General features: G+C 39.2%; 1 protein-coding gene across 2 annotated transcripts in view; it reads left to right on the plus strand.

Annotated features, from left to right (window-relative positions):
• The first annotated feature begins 1,790 nt into the window (after positions 1-1,790).
• The window catches only part of LOC106868777 (uncharacterized), a 39,827-nt gene continuing 25,385 nt past the window's right edge, over positions 1,791-16,232 (plus strand). Inside the window, exons 1-10 of one of the 2 annotated variants that reach the window (XM_089341384.1) lie at positions 2,154-2,808; positions 5,097-5,258; positions 6,176-6,379; positions 7,441-7,554; positions 8,203-8,337; positions 9,045-9,211; positions 10,204-10,550; positions 12,162-12,720; positions 14,105-14,362; positions 15,109-15,537. In XM_089341384.1, the coding sequence (XP_089197510.1) occupies positions 5,252-5,258; positions 6,176-6,379; positions 7,441-7,554; positions 8,203-8,337; positions 9,045-9,211; positions 10,204-10,550; positions 12,162-12,720; positions 14,105-14,362; positions 15,109-15,537 (2,220 nt within the window). In that variant the 5' untranslated portion in view covers positions 2,154-2,808; positions 5,097-5,251. Of the gene's footprint in view, positions 2,809-5,096; positions 5,259-6,175; positions 6,380-7,440; positions 7,555-8,202; positions 8,338-9,044; positions 9,212-10,203; positions 10,551-12,161; positions 12,721-14,104; positions 14,363-15,108; positions 15,538-16,232 lie in introns of both variants that reach the window. The other variant, XM_089341383.1, reaches the window with a different exon arrangement.

Genomic DNA, 16,232 nt, shown 5'->3' on the forward strand with positions numbered 1-16,232 from the left:
AATATATACACATTTATGCACCCCTAGACACACTCATGTCATCACAAACACACAAACACGCACAACACACACGCGTACACATACACACGTACACACACACGCACACTCACACATACACCCGCACACACACACACAGTTCTTAAGTAACAAATGATAACAGAATCTAAAGAGATTCCTGATTTGTACCACTCACTCTCTCTTTAAATTTCCTTTAGTATGTCTCTCGCTCTCCCACTCACTCTCCTACACCCTCTCTTTCACCCTATCTATCTAGCTAGCTAGCTAGCTAACTATCTCTCTCTCTCTCTCTCTCTGTCTATCTATTCATCCCCCTCTCTCTCTCTCTCTCTCTCTCTCTCTCTCTCTCTCTCTCTCTCTCTCTCTCTTTCTCACTCTCAAAGTCTCTCTCCCCTCTCACTCTTAAGATTGGTTTCAAATCTTGGCTCGAGGCCAGCAATTCCGGGAAAGAGGGTATGTCGAGTACACATCGACCCGAATGGATAAAAAGCAAAGTCGACCTTGGTAGAATTTGAAATGAGAACATAAAAACAGACGAAATGCCGCTAAGCATTTTGCCCGGCGCCATAGCGACTCTACCAGCTCGCCGCCTCACCCACCCACTCTTAATATTGCTTTCAAAGTTTGACAAAGGCCAACAATTTCAGAGGTTTTCATGGACCCCAGTACTCAACTGGTACTTATTTTATCGATCCCGAAGAGATGTCAGGCAAAGTCGACCCCCAGCGGAATTTCCATCCGCCTCTTAATATTAAGTTTCAAATTTTGGCACAAGGCCAGCAGTTTCGGGTGAAGGGGGGGGGGGGTTAAGTTGGCAACATCGATCTCCAGTGTTCAACTGGTACTTAGCTTATCGACTCCTGAAAGGAAGAAAGGCAAAGTCGACCTTGGCGTTATTTCAACTCATGACGTCGAGACATAACAAAATGCCTGACGACAATTTGTCCAACGAGCAGACGATCTTGCCTGCTCCCCCCCCTCACCTATCCACTCTTAATATTAATCACCGTTTCCATTACCTACCCTTCTCTCTCTCTGCCATTCACCCTTTCTCTCTCTCTCTCTGCCTCACACACACACACATACACACAAGCGCGCGCACACACACACACACAGACTCATACACACGTATGCTGTCCTTACTGTTTTTTCAACACCCCTTCCCTACTATTTCCTGTCAATCATTTCCTTCTTTTACTCTTCCTCTCTCCCTTTCTGTCTCTCTCTCTTTCTCTGCCTCTGCCTCTCCCTCTCTGTCCTACATCCATTAGCTCCCTCTTTTTCTTTTCGTCATTACCTCCCTCCATTCTCCCTGTCTCTCTCTCTCTCTGCCACTTCACTCTTTGTTTCTCTCTTTCTCGTTCTCCTCCTTTCTCTATTTCTCACCTCCTCCCTCTCTCTCTCTCTCTCTCCCACTCACTTAATCTCTATTTCGACGTCCTCACACTCTACAAACCTGTCTATATTGTTTCACACTCTCTTATTCTTTCTTCAATCACACAGAGAGAGAGAGAGAGAGAGAGAGAGAGAGAGAGTATATGCATGTGAAAGAGAGAGAGAGAGAGAGAGAGAGTATATGAGTGTGAAAGAGGGAGAAAGTATGCGTGTGAAAGAGAGAGAGAGTATATGCGTATGAAAGAGAGAGAGAGAGGTGGGGAGATATAAGGCGACAGAGAGAGAGAGAGAACAAAGACAGAAAGACAAAAACAGATAGAGTGGCTGTGACAGTGTGAGAAAGAACGCCACCCAAAGATACGCACACACACACACACACACACAGACGCTCACACACACATACCAACACATACTCCTTCTAGCTCCCCCCTCTCTCTCTTTCTCTCTCTCTCTCTCGGTCTCTCATTCTCTCTTCCTCTTCTCTCATTCAAACTCCATTCTCCTCCTACCACTCTCTCCCTGCTTTACCCACCTCCTCCTCACCCGCTTTTCTTTCCCTCCCCCCTCTGATCGTCTGTTCTATCGATTGATAAAGGCTGACAGCTCCAGCCTTTGGTCGTGGCTTGGGACTTCGAAAAAAACTAACGAAGTTGTCGCAAAGACTTCTGGGAGATTTCACCAAACAACCACAACAACAACAACAACCTCCACAACAACCACAACAACAACAACAATAACGTAACACAAAGCAACACGTCCTCAGTCATTCAGTTTCATTCCTCTTCTTCTTTTCTTTCATTTTCTTTATTTAACATTTTTCTTATTCCTTAATCCAGTTTCCAAGATACGAAGAGTGACTATTGTGGATTATATATACTGGATTAAGGATTAAAAAGATCTCAAATTTTCACATAGACACACACACACACACACACACACATACACAGTCACACACATACGGATAACATAAAGATATACACGCATATATATATAAATATATATACTTATATGTATACGTATAGCCATTGGATTAGCGATTAACAACAAAATTATAGAAGACTATTAATCCAAGTTTATTAATGTTTGTTGAGAAATCCAGCGGGATTAACATCCACTAAATGGATATATATTGTATTTATAGATTATAAAATTCTGCAGGAATCCAATTTAATGCGACATCATATTCGGTGTATTTGCCGGTTATAGCAGTAACAGAAAATATATATCCTGGATTAACGAATATTTGGAGAGAAAAATATACGAAGATTAACAAGAACGAAGAATAATAACCAGACGGAGTTGCATATTGGATCGATTGGGATTAGCAGTTCGAATCGAGAGGAGAGAGGCATTTTAGTGATAATTACTGTCGAGGAATGAAATAAACCATGAAAGGTAAGGAATTATGAAGAACTATTAATATAATGGTTAGACTTAGGCGTTGAGTTGTCGGAGTCGTTAGCCCGTCCGGCAAAATGCTTAGACTCTTTTACTCTTTTACTTGTTTCAGTCATTTGACTGCGGCCATGCTGGAGCACCGCCTTTTGGTCGAGCAAATCGACCCCAGGACTTATTCCTTGTAAGCCTAGTACTTATTCTATCGGTCTCTTTCTTTTTTTCCGAACCGCTAATGTTACGGGGACGTAAACACACCAGCATCGGTTGTCAAGCAATACTAGGGGGACAAACACAGACACACAAACATATACACACACATACACATATATATATACATATATACGATGGGCTTCTTTCAGTTTCCGTCTCCCAAATCCACTCACAAGGCTTCGGTTGGCCCGAGGCTATAGTAGAAGACACTTGCCCAAGGTGCCACGCAGTGGGACTGAACCCAGTACCATGTGGTTGGTAAGCAAGCTACTTACCACACACCCACACCTGCGCCTATCCTGCTTAGCAACGTTTCGTCCTTTCTGAGTTCAAATTCCACTTAGGTCGACACAGCCTTTCATCCTTTCGGATGAAATAGGTACCAGTTGAATACTTGGGTCGATGTTATCAATTTGATTCCCCCCCCCCAAAAAAAAAAATTTCTGGCGTTATCCTTATAATAGAAAGAATTATTTAAGGCTGCAAACATTAGTATGCCGTTACGTTGTGAGTTCAAATTCCGCTGAGATCGACTTTGCGTTTCCTCATTTCAGGGTCGATAAAATAAGTACCAGTTACGCACTGGGGTCGATATAACCGACTGGCTCCCCTCCCTCAAATTTCAGGCCTTGTGCTTATAGTAGAAAGGATTATTATTATTATTATTATTATTATTATTATTATTATTATTATTATTATTATTATTGATGTTGCTGTTGTTGATATTATAAAGTGGCGCGCTGGGCGAATGGTTAACACGCCAAGCAAAATGCTAAGCGGCATTTCATCCGTTTTTAAATTCTGAGTTCAAATTCCGCCGAGGTCGACTTTGCCTTTCATCCTTTCGGGGTCGATAAAATAAGTACCCGTTGAACTCTTGGGTCGCTGTAATCGACTTACCCTCTTTGCCAACATTGCTGGCCTTGTGCTGGTAGTAAAAAGGGTTATTCATATTTCAGAAACTATGATAAATTTTGTGTGCGTGTGTGTGTGTGCGTGTGTGTGTGTGTGCGCGCGCGTGTGTGTGTACATGATATATATATATATATATATATATATATATATAAGGGCATTACTATACAATAATGCCTCACGCTATGAGGGACTCTAAGGTCAGACTACCATAAAAAGCACATTTTTACCGAAAGCGAGGAAATGCAGCTCTCAAAGCCAACCCCTTTGGCTTTGAGAGCTGCATTTCCTCGCTTTCGGTAAAAATGTGCTTTTTATGGTAGTCTGACCTTAGAGTCCCTCATAGCGTGAGGCATTATTGTATAGTAATGCCCTTATATATATATATATATATATATTTCGGGAATAAATGATGGATTTTTTCCCTTATGAGGTTTTTTCACGCTAGCTACTTGATGAATTCTTGTAAAAGAATTCGTCCTATTATTGAATTTATATATATATATATATATATATATATATATATATATATATATATATATATATATATATATATATACGTGTATAAATATATGTATATATACATATATATACATATATGTATAAATATGTGTATATATATACATATATACTTAGATATATTAGTAAATTTTACTAATTAATAAAATTATACTAATTTTATTAATTAGTCTGAGACTGAACCTGAAATCATGTGATTGGGAAGTAAGCTTGTGAGTCTGTTTGTGTCTGTGTTTGCCTCCCACCACCGCTTTACAACCGGTGTTGGTGCGTTTACGTCCCCATAACTTAGCAGTTCGGTGAAGGTAACAAAGCTATAAAAAAAAAGAAAAAGTAAGTACTGGGATCGATTCATTCGACAAAACATTCTCCAAGGTGGTGCTCCAGCATGGCCGCAGTCAAGACAGAAGATATATGTATTTGTGTGTGTGTGTGTGTGTGTGTGTGTGTGTGTGTCTGTGTGTGTGTGTGTTTATGCCCTAGTTCAGTGGTCGGGGAATTTTTTTTTTTTTAACCAATTACCCCCTAAATATATTTATTTACGCCGACGTTACCCATTTGATTTGAAAGGAAGAAGATCACGGATTCTTTGAATTCAAAAGTTTTACTGAATCTGTTTTTATTATTATTGAACCTATTTATAGGAATCTCTTTACAGATGCAGTGTGGAGGCGCAATGGCCCAGTGGTTAGGGGCAGCGGACTCGCGGTCGTAGGATCGCAGTTTCGATTCCCAGACCGAGCGATGTGAGTGTTTATCGAGCGAAAACACCTAAAGTTCCACAAGGCTCCAGCAGGAGATGGCAGGTGAACCCTGTTGTACTCTTTCACCACAACTTTCTCTTACTTCTTGTTTCTGTTGTACCTGTAATTCAAAGGGGCCAGCCTTGTCACACTCTGTGTCATGCTGAATATCCCTGAGAACTACGTTAAGGGTACACGTGTCTGTGGAGTGCTCAGCCACTTGCACGTTAATTTCACGAGCAGGCTGTTTCCGTTGATCGGATCAACTGGAACCCTCATCGTCGTAACCGACGGAGTGCCAAACACCAACAAACAACACAGATGCAGTGTTGCCAGAAAAAAAAATCTCTCTCGCAACAAAAAACACGTTTTTTATATAATTTTACTTATGCCTAATGAGTCCTCATTACCGACAATAATTTCCTTTTTACCCCCACCTTCACCCCCCACCCTTGGGATAATTTATTCAGATTCGTCGACCCCTGGTCTAAACAAATCCATTTTAACAGCATTTCTCTGACAGACCAGAGGCGGTTTAATTTAACTAATCTGGGACCGTCACGGTAATTAGACGGTTGGTCGTGATCGTCTAGTGGTTAGGATCCCACGTTGTGTCCGTGGTAACCCAGGTTCGAATCCTGGTCACGGCAGTCTAGTTTCCTTTTGATTTCAGATGTTCTTCGCCAACGGTGCAGAATCCTTACCCAAGGCAGTGTAGTTATAAGTTAATTCTAGATATCCTACGACTTCAGGTTCGAATTCTGTTCATGGCAGTGCAACTTAACTTTTGTTTCAAAATAATTTTAGACGTCTTTTGGCATCAGGATCGAATCCTGGTCGAAGTAAAACTTAATTTTGCTTTAAAGTTAAGACATCCCTGTTCACCGACCCCTGTCTAGTTTAATGTCAGAATAAACAGTTGGAATGGTCAGTAATCTCGCCATTTCTATTTCTTTCTTTTTCTTTTTTTTTTTTTACAGACAATTACTTCAGACCTACTTTCGTCATCTTCTTGGTACTGGTCAGTTATCCAAGTCTACTGTTCTGTGCACTGAGGCAGAACACTTGCGATGAAGGGCATACCAAGTCAGCCATCCAGTCGGCCGGTCAAGCGTTGATTGTCGGTGTGTTCTCGTTTCATAACAAGGGCTCTGGAAAATATGGATGTGGAGAAACTAATACAGGTAAGTAGAGAGAGGAGGAGAGAAGAAGAGAGAGGAGGAGAGAAGAAGAGAGAGAGAGTGAGAAAGAAAGAGAAAGAAAGAGAAAGAAAGAGAAAGACAGAGGGTGGAAATGAAAACGGGTGAAGGAGTAGAAAGGTGAAGAGAGAAAGAGAGAGAGAGTGAGAGGAGCTTGAGAGGGGATATAAAAGTAAATAGAGAGAGAGGGGGGAAATCAAATGGAAGAGGAGGCGAGAAGAAAGAGAAAGTAGGAAGGGGAGATAAAAAGGGAGAGAGAGATTATATACTTATGCATGTATATATATATATATATATATATATATATATATATATATATATATATATATATATATATATATATATATATATATTTTTTTTTTTTTTTATATGTATTTATTTTCTCCTAGTAATAAATAACTCGGACAAAATAAATTGGTTAATAGATGCCAGGGTAGCAAAGATCACAAAATAACTGTGGTGTGGTGTAACTCCTGTTTATGATCGCATAAATTGTAATTCTTCGAAACATATGTCGGAATAAAAGTATGCAGTTATAATATGCGTTTCATTCCATTCATTAAATTTATATATATATATATATATATATATATATATGTGTGTGTGTGTGTGTGTGTGTGTGTGTGTGTGTGTGTGTGTATGTATGTATGTATGTATATATACATGCATATATACATGGATATCATATTTATGTGATGTATATATATATATGTGTGTGTACGTGCGTGTGTGTGTATACAATACATATACGTGCATATATTATGAATGTATGTATGCATGTCAGTGTAAATATGATTTCTATACACGCATGTATAAGTACGTATATATGTGTATGAGTGTGTATGTATGTACGTATGCATCTATCTCTCATTCTCCATCTCACTCTTTCCCCCTCTCTCTCTCCTTCCCTCTGTGTGTGTGTGTGTGTGTGTGTGTGTGTGTGTGTGTGTGTGTGTGTGTGTGTGTGCGTGCGTGCGTGTGTGCGTGCGTGAGTACAATACCAATAAAGAGTAAAACATCATTTGTCTTTCCTACATCCGTTTTAGTGTCGATGCAGGCGTATGAAGCGATCCGGTGGACCCTCGATTTATTGAACAAGAAAGGAGAGTATTTCAATGGACAATATTTAGCTGATAGCTATGTACCTGGAATACTTTTGGGTAAGTAATTGATGTCTTCTGGAGATTATGTGCCCAACATGCGACTTGCTATGACAGTGCAGACGACCGAGTGGACTGACGGACGCAGCGGATTGGCCAAGGCGCCATTGTTTCGTTATATTTAGTTTCTTGTGTCCGAACAACAATTAGACCAATTGTTTATACCTCCGTTCGTGTGTTGTTGTTGATGATGATGATGATGATTAAATTGGAGAAAACTCAATAATTTTTCTTAATTACATATTTATAGTACTTTTACATACTTAGAAGTATGTATATATATATATATATGTACATATATATATGTATATATATATATACATATATATTCATATATATATATACATGTATAAATATATATATATGTATATATACATATTTATCTATATATATATATATGTGTGTGTGTGTGTATGCATGTATGTGTGCACGTATGTGTGTGCACGTGTATGTATATACATACATATATATATATATGCATATTTATATATATAGTATATAATATATATATAGCATATATATGTGTGTGTGTGTGTGTGTGTTTACACATATACATTTATGTATGCATGTATGTATTTGTATGTGTATGTATGTATGAATGTATATTAGTATATTAGTATATTGAACGTATGTTTGAAATTCTTGCAGGTATGGTAGCCAAGGATTACTGCGACCAGACGTCACATGTTAACGTGATTCTCCAGGAGGCCATCGCAGAAATTGATGCCGAAAATTGCAACTTACCACCCGGACGAAGACTAACCGAATCGAAAATGTTTCTGGGTAAATATTCCAATTTAACCAATCAACAATCTTCCATTTAATTTATTCAAAGTATATGATTAAATGAATGAATAAATAAATAAAACGGAGAATGGCAAACATTGGACAAACATGTGTAGACACATGCATGTACATGTAACACTTTCATAAATTCACAAATGTAACACTTGAACTGTCTCCTGGCATCACCAACCGAGTTGTAACCTCATGTATTTTACCATGCTTGGTCAGGCCGTCAGCTGATTTTCAAAAGAAAATGATACTCGTTACATACATGCATACATACATGCATACATACATACATACATACATACATACATGATGGCTGTTCGCTCGTGACCGAGGAAGACCATCACTGACCATTAAGACAAAATTATACATACATACACTCAGACAAAATTGTGCATACATACACACAAATACATTCACTAATGTGAATGGATGTGTAGCAAGAAGGAGTTTTAAAACCCGTTTCAACCAACACAGACAAATAATGATGAATATTACTGCACACTTCTGTCGAATACTTTTCCTTTAATTAAATATTGATTTTAAAAATTTATTTATTTACTTACATCTTCGTTTCTTTGTTCTCTCTCCCCCTCTCCCCTTCTCTCCCCTTCTCTCCTCTTTTTTGATAAAACATTGTTTTTAGAAGGCTTCTTCTAAACGGTAAAGAATTAATTATTCTTTATTTTACTATCAAGGTGTTATTGGTGCCAACAGTGACACTGCTACAGTAGAACTGGCTGAATACACGACCCAGCACGAGATACCGTTGGTTACTTACATTGCTTCTACTTCGAGGCTTAGTGATGGGAAAAAGTACCCCTATATCGTTAGAACTGTCCCTGCAGAAAAGCCACTTCTGAGCGTAAGTATCACATTTCCTTCAGACGCTAATCATCTCTCATTTGCAAGGGTTCTTTTATTAGTAATCTGTTTATCATACTTAAATCATGTACACTATTGAAAGCCATCTAAACAGTGGTTTTTGTTTCGAGAAAACACAGCTTGTGAACGTATAGTGTTGGAAAACACAGAAATCAATCTGCAGGAAAAAGGGAAATCGTCCAGCAACTGCAATGGCGTTGCTAAATACAGATTTCTGCTTTTTTGAGCTTCATCAGTAACTCTGGGGGATTTTCACCTGTTGTTGATACATCTCTGTCTTTTAACCCTATACGTTTATCAGAGAATTTTTTTCGGTATGGAGACTGCAGTTAAGAAGTTTTTCAACAGTGTATATACTTTGAGTATGTTATACAGATTTGTAATTTGAACTAATACTGCTTCCATCGTTAATAACGAGTTTCTTTTATACTTTGGTAAGAAGAGAGAAAGAGAAAGAATATGGAGGCGCAATGGCCCAGTGGTTAGGGCAGCAGACTCGCGGTCATAGGATCGCAGTTTCGATTCCCAGACCGGGCGTTGTGAGTGTTTATTGAGCGAAAACACCTAAAAGCCCCACGAGGCTCCAGCAGGGGATGGTGGCGAACCCTGCTGTACTCTTCCACCACAACTTTCTCTCACTCTTACTTCCTGTTTCTGTTGTGCCTGTAATTCAAAGGGTCAGCCTTGTCACACTCTATGTCACGCTGAATATCCCCGAGAACTACGTTAAGGGTACATGTGTCTGTGGAGTGCTCAGCCACTTGCACGTTAATTTCACGAGCAGGCTGTTCCGTTGGTCGAATCAACTGGAACCCTCGACGTCGTAAGCGACGGAGTGCCAACAAAAAAAGTAGTAGTAGTAGTAGTAGTAGTAGTTGTTGTTGCTGTTGTTGTTGTTGTTGTTGTTGTTGTTGTCATCCCAGAAAGAAAGTATATAATATGTCGGCATTTCGCCTCTTGTCTTTAACACAGGTTTTGGTGGAAGTCCTAGAACGGCTGACCTGGATCTTTGTCACCGTCGTTTACACGGACGACCCTGATACCATAGCGGCTTTCATGCAGTTACGCGAAAGAATGTCTGAGAGAAACCTGTGCCTGACCGCCGCCATCAGCACGCCCAGCCAGGACCTCTCCACAGCAAGCATGGAGAAAGTCCTCAGCCAGGTAAAAGCGGCCGAGAGCAAAGGCGTAATCTATCTTGGATCGGAATTGGTGGCCAATAAGTTATTTCAGGTGGCCAACACTTACCCTGGGGCAGCTGATCTACAATGGATTGTCACTGATTCTTTATCCTTGGCCAATGATTATACAAATAACCCGTGAGTTGAGTTTTTGGTTTTTTAAATTCTTTTGGAACAGAGCGAAGTCGGGGCAAGGGTTCATTACGAGTGAGGAATTTTCAGGTGCATAAAAACCTGTAGAGAAGTAACTGAGCTGAGAAAAATTAATGTGTGTGTGTGTGTGTGTGTGTGTGTGTGTGTGTGTATTTTGGTTTTCATCAATAAAACATAACAGAATGGTTTGTTTCCCTCCCTTATTAAATTAATCTACGAGGTGGATACCGAAAAGTTCCTGGCTTTAAGTGTATCGCGCGAAAAAGTCCTGGTTGGAGACCCAACCTTCCGTGTTTCTTTTACGTGGGGGGGGGGGGTACTCAGAAAAACTGGAGGATCGCTGCAATAAGCGTGTGAACCAAAGAGGGGGAATATGTATTTTCTTTTACCTGTATTTTCTTTTACCTGTATTTTTTTACCTGTATTTTCTTTTACCCAAAAGCCAGGAACTTTTCAGCACACCCACCCCTCCTATGTAATTATTTTCGACTGTTTATTTTGCCACCTCAAATATTTAAATAGCTTCATCATCATCATCATCATCATCATCATCATCATCATCATCATCATCATCATCATCATTATTATTATTATTATTATTATCATTATTTTCAAGTTACCTTCTCTTTCAATATGACTTGTTGCTTCACATCGGCCGTCGGATTAGGCGTTGCTGTTAATCCTGACAGACGACTTACTGCTCGCCTACAAACGCACGCACACACACACACACACTCACACACACACACACACACACACACACACTCACATATATATTTATACTTATACATACACATGTATTTATACGCATGTATATATGTATATGCATACGTATATACATCTTAATCTATGTGCACAGTATTATATATCCATTACGGCCGATCTTAACAATAAATTTCGCATTGGGTGTTAAACCGGTTGTTAGATAACAGCACGGTTACGTAATACCATGTGCTCATCAGAGCTACTAGGAATGGAAATGAAATATGGTGACTGACGTCTGTGACTTAGTTTAGTAAACATGTATTCGACTAAAAAAAAAAAAGTATTCAGTAATTCTTCAATTTAATGTTAACTCTACATAAAAAATTAAAATATGTGTGTCTGTAGGGGGGGGGGGGTGCACACCTCCTTGGGCCCTTAAATTCTTAATAGAGTAATAGGGACACCGTCATAGAATGCGGAATGGCTTGAGCAAATTTAGACTGTTGGGCAGGGTTGAGCAAACCCATCGCTCTCCATCGACTGGTGGCAGTCGAGTTCTGGCAGAAAGAAGGCCGTAAATAAAGGGTGACAGATCGTCTCTAATGCATGGCAGGTATTTCATATAGATAGATAGATAAATAGAGAGAGAGAGAGAGAGAGAGAGAGAGAGGGGTAGATAGGTAGGTAGGTAGGTAGGTAGGTAGGTAGGTAGGTAGGTAGGAAGGTAGGTAGGTAGGAATGTAGGTAGGTAGGTAGGTAGGTAGGTAGGTAGGTAGGTTGACAGTTTGACTGATCGATTGCTTGATCGATCGATCGACTGATTGATTGATTGATTGATTCATTCATTCATTCATTCATTTTTACTTGAAATTTACATTTTTGTTTTCTTAGATACACCCGAGGAATGGTGGCAGTTTTGACTGGAACGCGCTTCATCGTAGAATTCGAAGATCACTGGAAGCGCATCAACGAATCGAACCCGTCTAAAGAAAACCCCTGGATTAAAGAATGGTACATGATGCGAAACAAGTGCAAATTTCCTGGCGTCATACACTCTCCGTTTAACTCCTATCCAGACTGCGTGTTACCCAGCGAAGAGGAGAAGAGGATTCAGTTTTCCCAGGACCAATATGTAGAACCTGCTGTGCATGCGGTGTTTACTTATGCACGTGCCCTAAAAACGGCCCAAAAACAATTGTGCGGCAACGTTGCCGGAGTATGCCCGGCTCTGTTGAACCTTAATAGCAAGGATTTCGCCGAGCAGTATCTAAAGAAAGTGGAGTTTACGTACAAAACCGACGAAAGGATTTCCAGTTTGGCCTCTGATAGATACGCGCCTTACCAGAAAGCCAAACACCTGAGCTTTGATAAAAACGGGGAAATAATCAGCCCTGAGTTTGGCGTTTGGAATTACAACGGAATGTTGAATAAAAACTTCCGGTTTAGAAATGTAAGTAATACTTATGAAATTGTTGTTGCTGCTGCGACTGCTGCTGCTGTTGTTGTTGTTGTTGTTTCTGTTGTTATTTCTTCTTTTCTTGGTTGTTGTTGTTGTTATTATCATAGCCGTCACACAGTATACAATATGGTGAAGTAGTTGATTGAAGAAGTGTCTTCCGGGGGTTTGTAGGCTTACTGTTTGTCAAGTCACAACAAGGACCCCCAGACAGACAGTACTTTACGCAATATGCGTGCAGCTCCCAGTAATGCCAATTTTTGCAATACATCTAGATTGTAGGGTATTTCTAAAATTTCTTCTTCTTCTTCTTCTTCTTCTTTTAATTATTATTATTATTATTATTATTATTAATAATAATAATAATAATAATAATAGGAGTGGCTGTGTGGTAAGTAGCTTGCTTACCAACCACATGGCTCCGGGTTCTGTCCCACTGTGTGGCACCTTGGGCAAGCGTCTTCTACTATAGCCTCGGGCCGACCAAAGCCTTGTGAGTGGATTTGGGAGACGGAAACTGAAAGAAGCCCGTCGTATATATGTGTATGTATGTATATATATATGTGTGTGTGTGTGTGTTTGTGTGTCTGTGTTTGTCCCCCCAACATCACTTGACAACTGATGCTGGTGTGTTTACGTCCCCGTAACTTAGCGGTTCGGCAAAGAGAAAGCGATAGAATAAGTACTAGGCTTCCAAAGAATAAGTCCTGGGGTCGATTTGCTCGACTAAAGGCGGTGCTCCAGCATGACCGCAGTCAAATGACTGAAACAAGTAAAAGAGTAAAAGATTATTATTATTATTATTATTATTATTATTATTATTATTATTATTATTATTATTGAGTGAGAGAGCAGTGCATGCCATCAAAGTGACACTGGGGTACAAATATACGAAGCCCAGTATACCCCTCTAGACTACCCATCTGATAAGGGTACACCAGGCACATGCATCACAACCATATGTGTGCCATCTGGTGATCTCATATCAAGATAAACAGCGCATGACCTCGCAGATGGGGACCCAGTTAGAATTTTCTTCAGGTCGAGTAGCCCATCCCGCTCAAAAGGTCCCATTTTTCTATATGTGACTGTGGATTTTCATGGATAAGTTCATGAACTTTGGTTCTCTTCTCTAAAACTATATATTTATATATTCTATACTGTGGAACTTAATTTGATTCTAATTTTTAATAAATTGAATTTAATTGAGTTTTTACCTGTAAATTTGAATTTTTATCCCTAATATCATATATATATGTATATATATATATATGTGTGTGGGTGTATGTGTGTGTGTGTGTGTGTGTGTGTGTGTGTGTGTGTATTTATAGATATATATATATCATGATTATGTATTCTATTTTATTTTCATATCCAGGTCGGAAGTTACTCCGATGGTCATTTGTCTTTGGACACATCGAAAGTCTTCATGTATGGCTCCAATCGAACTACAGAGCTCCCGTCTTTACCGACATCGTTATGTCCGAATGCGACCTGTCAGCCATGTTTAGGCTCTTTTGTGGATATCAAATATTTCTTCAGAAACGGCGATGTCATCTTAACGAGTTTCTTCTCTCTCCATAGTAAAGGGGATTTGCCGTTTAGTTGTGGTCTTTTCACAACAGACAGCGCCCAGGTAAACCAGTTCGTTTTTTGTTTTGTGCATGCATGTATTCTTTTATTCTTTTATTCTTTCAGTCATTTGATTGGAGATAAATATATTAGGTTTGTGTGTGTATGTGTATATACATCATCTATATATATATATATATATATATATATATATATATATATATATTATTGAGTTGTAGAGGCACCGTATTTTATTATGCAACGATAATACGTTACAGAGTATATTCTTTTCTACTCTTGGCACAAGGCTCGAAATTTTGGCGGGGAGGGTGGCCAGTCGATTAGATCGACCCCAGTACGCAAGTGGTATTTAATTTATCGACCCCGAAAGGATGAAAGGCAAAGTTGACCTCGGTGAAATTTGAGCAAAGAACATAAAGACAGACGAATTACCGCCAAGCATTTCATCCGGCGTGCTAACGTTTCTGTCTGCTCGCCGCCTTATAATATATTACAAAGTATATTTTACTTGTTTTATGTCCAAACTGGCCAGATCTGGCTTTTCACATTTGTCCTACAATGTCACTTTAAAGATAAACAATCACATCAGCAAAATCGCGACGCTGTGCGATAATGTGTGATCAATTAAAAAAAATATGTATAAATAAGCATAACATTTGACAGTATGATCTGAATAACAAACAGTATGGTCTGAATAATAAGCAGTATGATGTGAATAGTAATCAGATGACCAGCTTGTTTTCTCTTCTTTGCTTATAATCGAATCGTGTTTCCCGTGTTTTGTTGCAGATGCAGTATCTTGAAGCAGTGCTGTACGCCATAGATAACCTTAAAGGACTCTTTCCTTCGTTGCTGCCTGGAGTGAAGCTTGGAACTTTAATATTAGACGACTGTAGTTCGTCTAGCAGCGCCGTATCACAGATTTCAGACTTACAACACGGACGACTCAAGGTGGTCGACTCTCTCACTCGTTCCCAACTCCAGCCTAGAACCATATCAGGATATTTGGGTCTAGCTGATACCTGGCTAACTGTACCCTTGGCAGAGACCATGGATCGTCTGAAGCGGCCGTTCATCGGTTATACTGCCATGGGCTATCAGATGAAACCAATGTCTACCAATGAATTTCCGTTTTATTTGAACCCGTTACAGCTACACTCAACGCTCATGCGAATACTCTCTCAGTTTCTTCGAAATGTTGGATGGAAATATGTACAAGTAAGACAATTATTTCCTTCTTTATCAACCAATCATTTTAATTTTTTTAAATTTATGTAGAAAAGACCTTGTTATTATTGATGGTCCTTTTTAGAGGCGATACGTTAGCAGGCTCAATAGTAAAGGACGAGCCGCTAAACCCCTTTGTGGTACTCATTTACGTTTCCTTACGTTCTGAGTTGGTTTTCTGATAAAGGTCAACTTTACCCCTTATCCAAATTTTGAATTTGAATAAAAAGTAATCAATTTTTTTTTCATGCTTGTCAAATTTTTCAGGTCAACATTTATAGCCAAATTAAAGTTAGGTCAACTACTGCACCAAAATGACTTTGGAGAAGCAAAAATTCCATGTGAAATGCAACAAGATTAGGAAACATTGCAACAGTGTTTGAATGTTTACGCTACACACTATGTTGGCTTGTATGGGTTTGAGAGAATGTATGTGTACATGTGCTTGAGGGAATGTGTGTGGGAAACATTTTGCACTGCATTTTACAACATACAAGTTGAATTTTTCAAACCAAAAGTTACAGACAGAAAAAGGTCAGTCGACCTATACACAAAGATGACTTTGCAGGACCAAAAATTCCAACAAGAGTGATGATGTTTGAATCTTTACACTATACACTATGTCGACTTGTATGCTGGAAAATATGGCATTTAACTTTTGGACAAAAGTGATACCAAACTTTTAT

Source organism: Octopus bimaculoides, chromosome 24 (genome assembly GCF_046866305.1).
Source record: "Octopus bimaculoides isolate indiv1 chromosome 24, ASM4686630v1, whole genome shotgun sequence".
Lineage (NCBI taxonomy): Eukaryota > Metazoa > Mollusca > Cephalopoda > Octopoda > Octopodidae > Octopus > Octopus bimaculoides.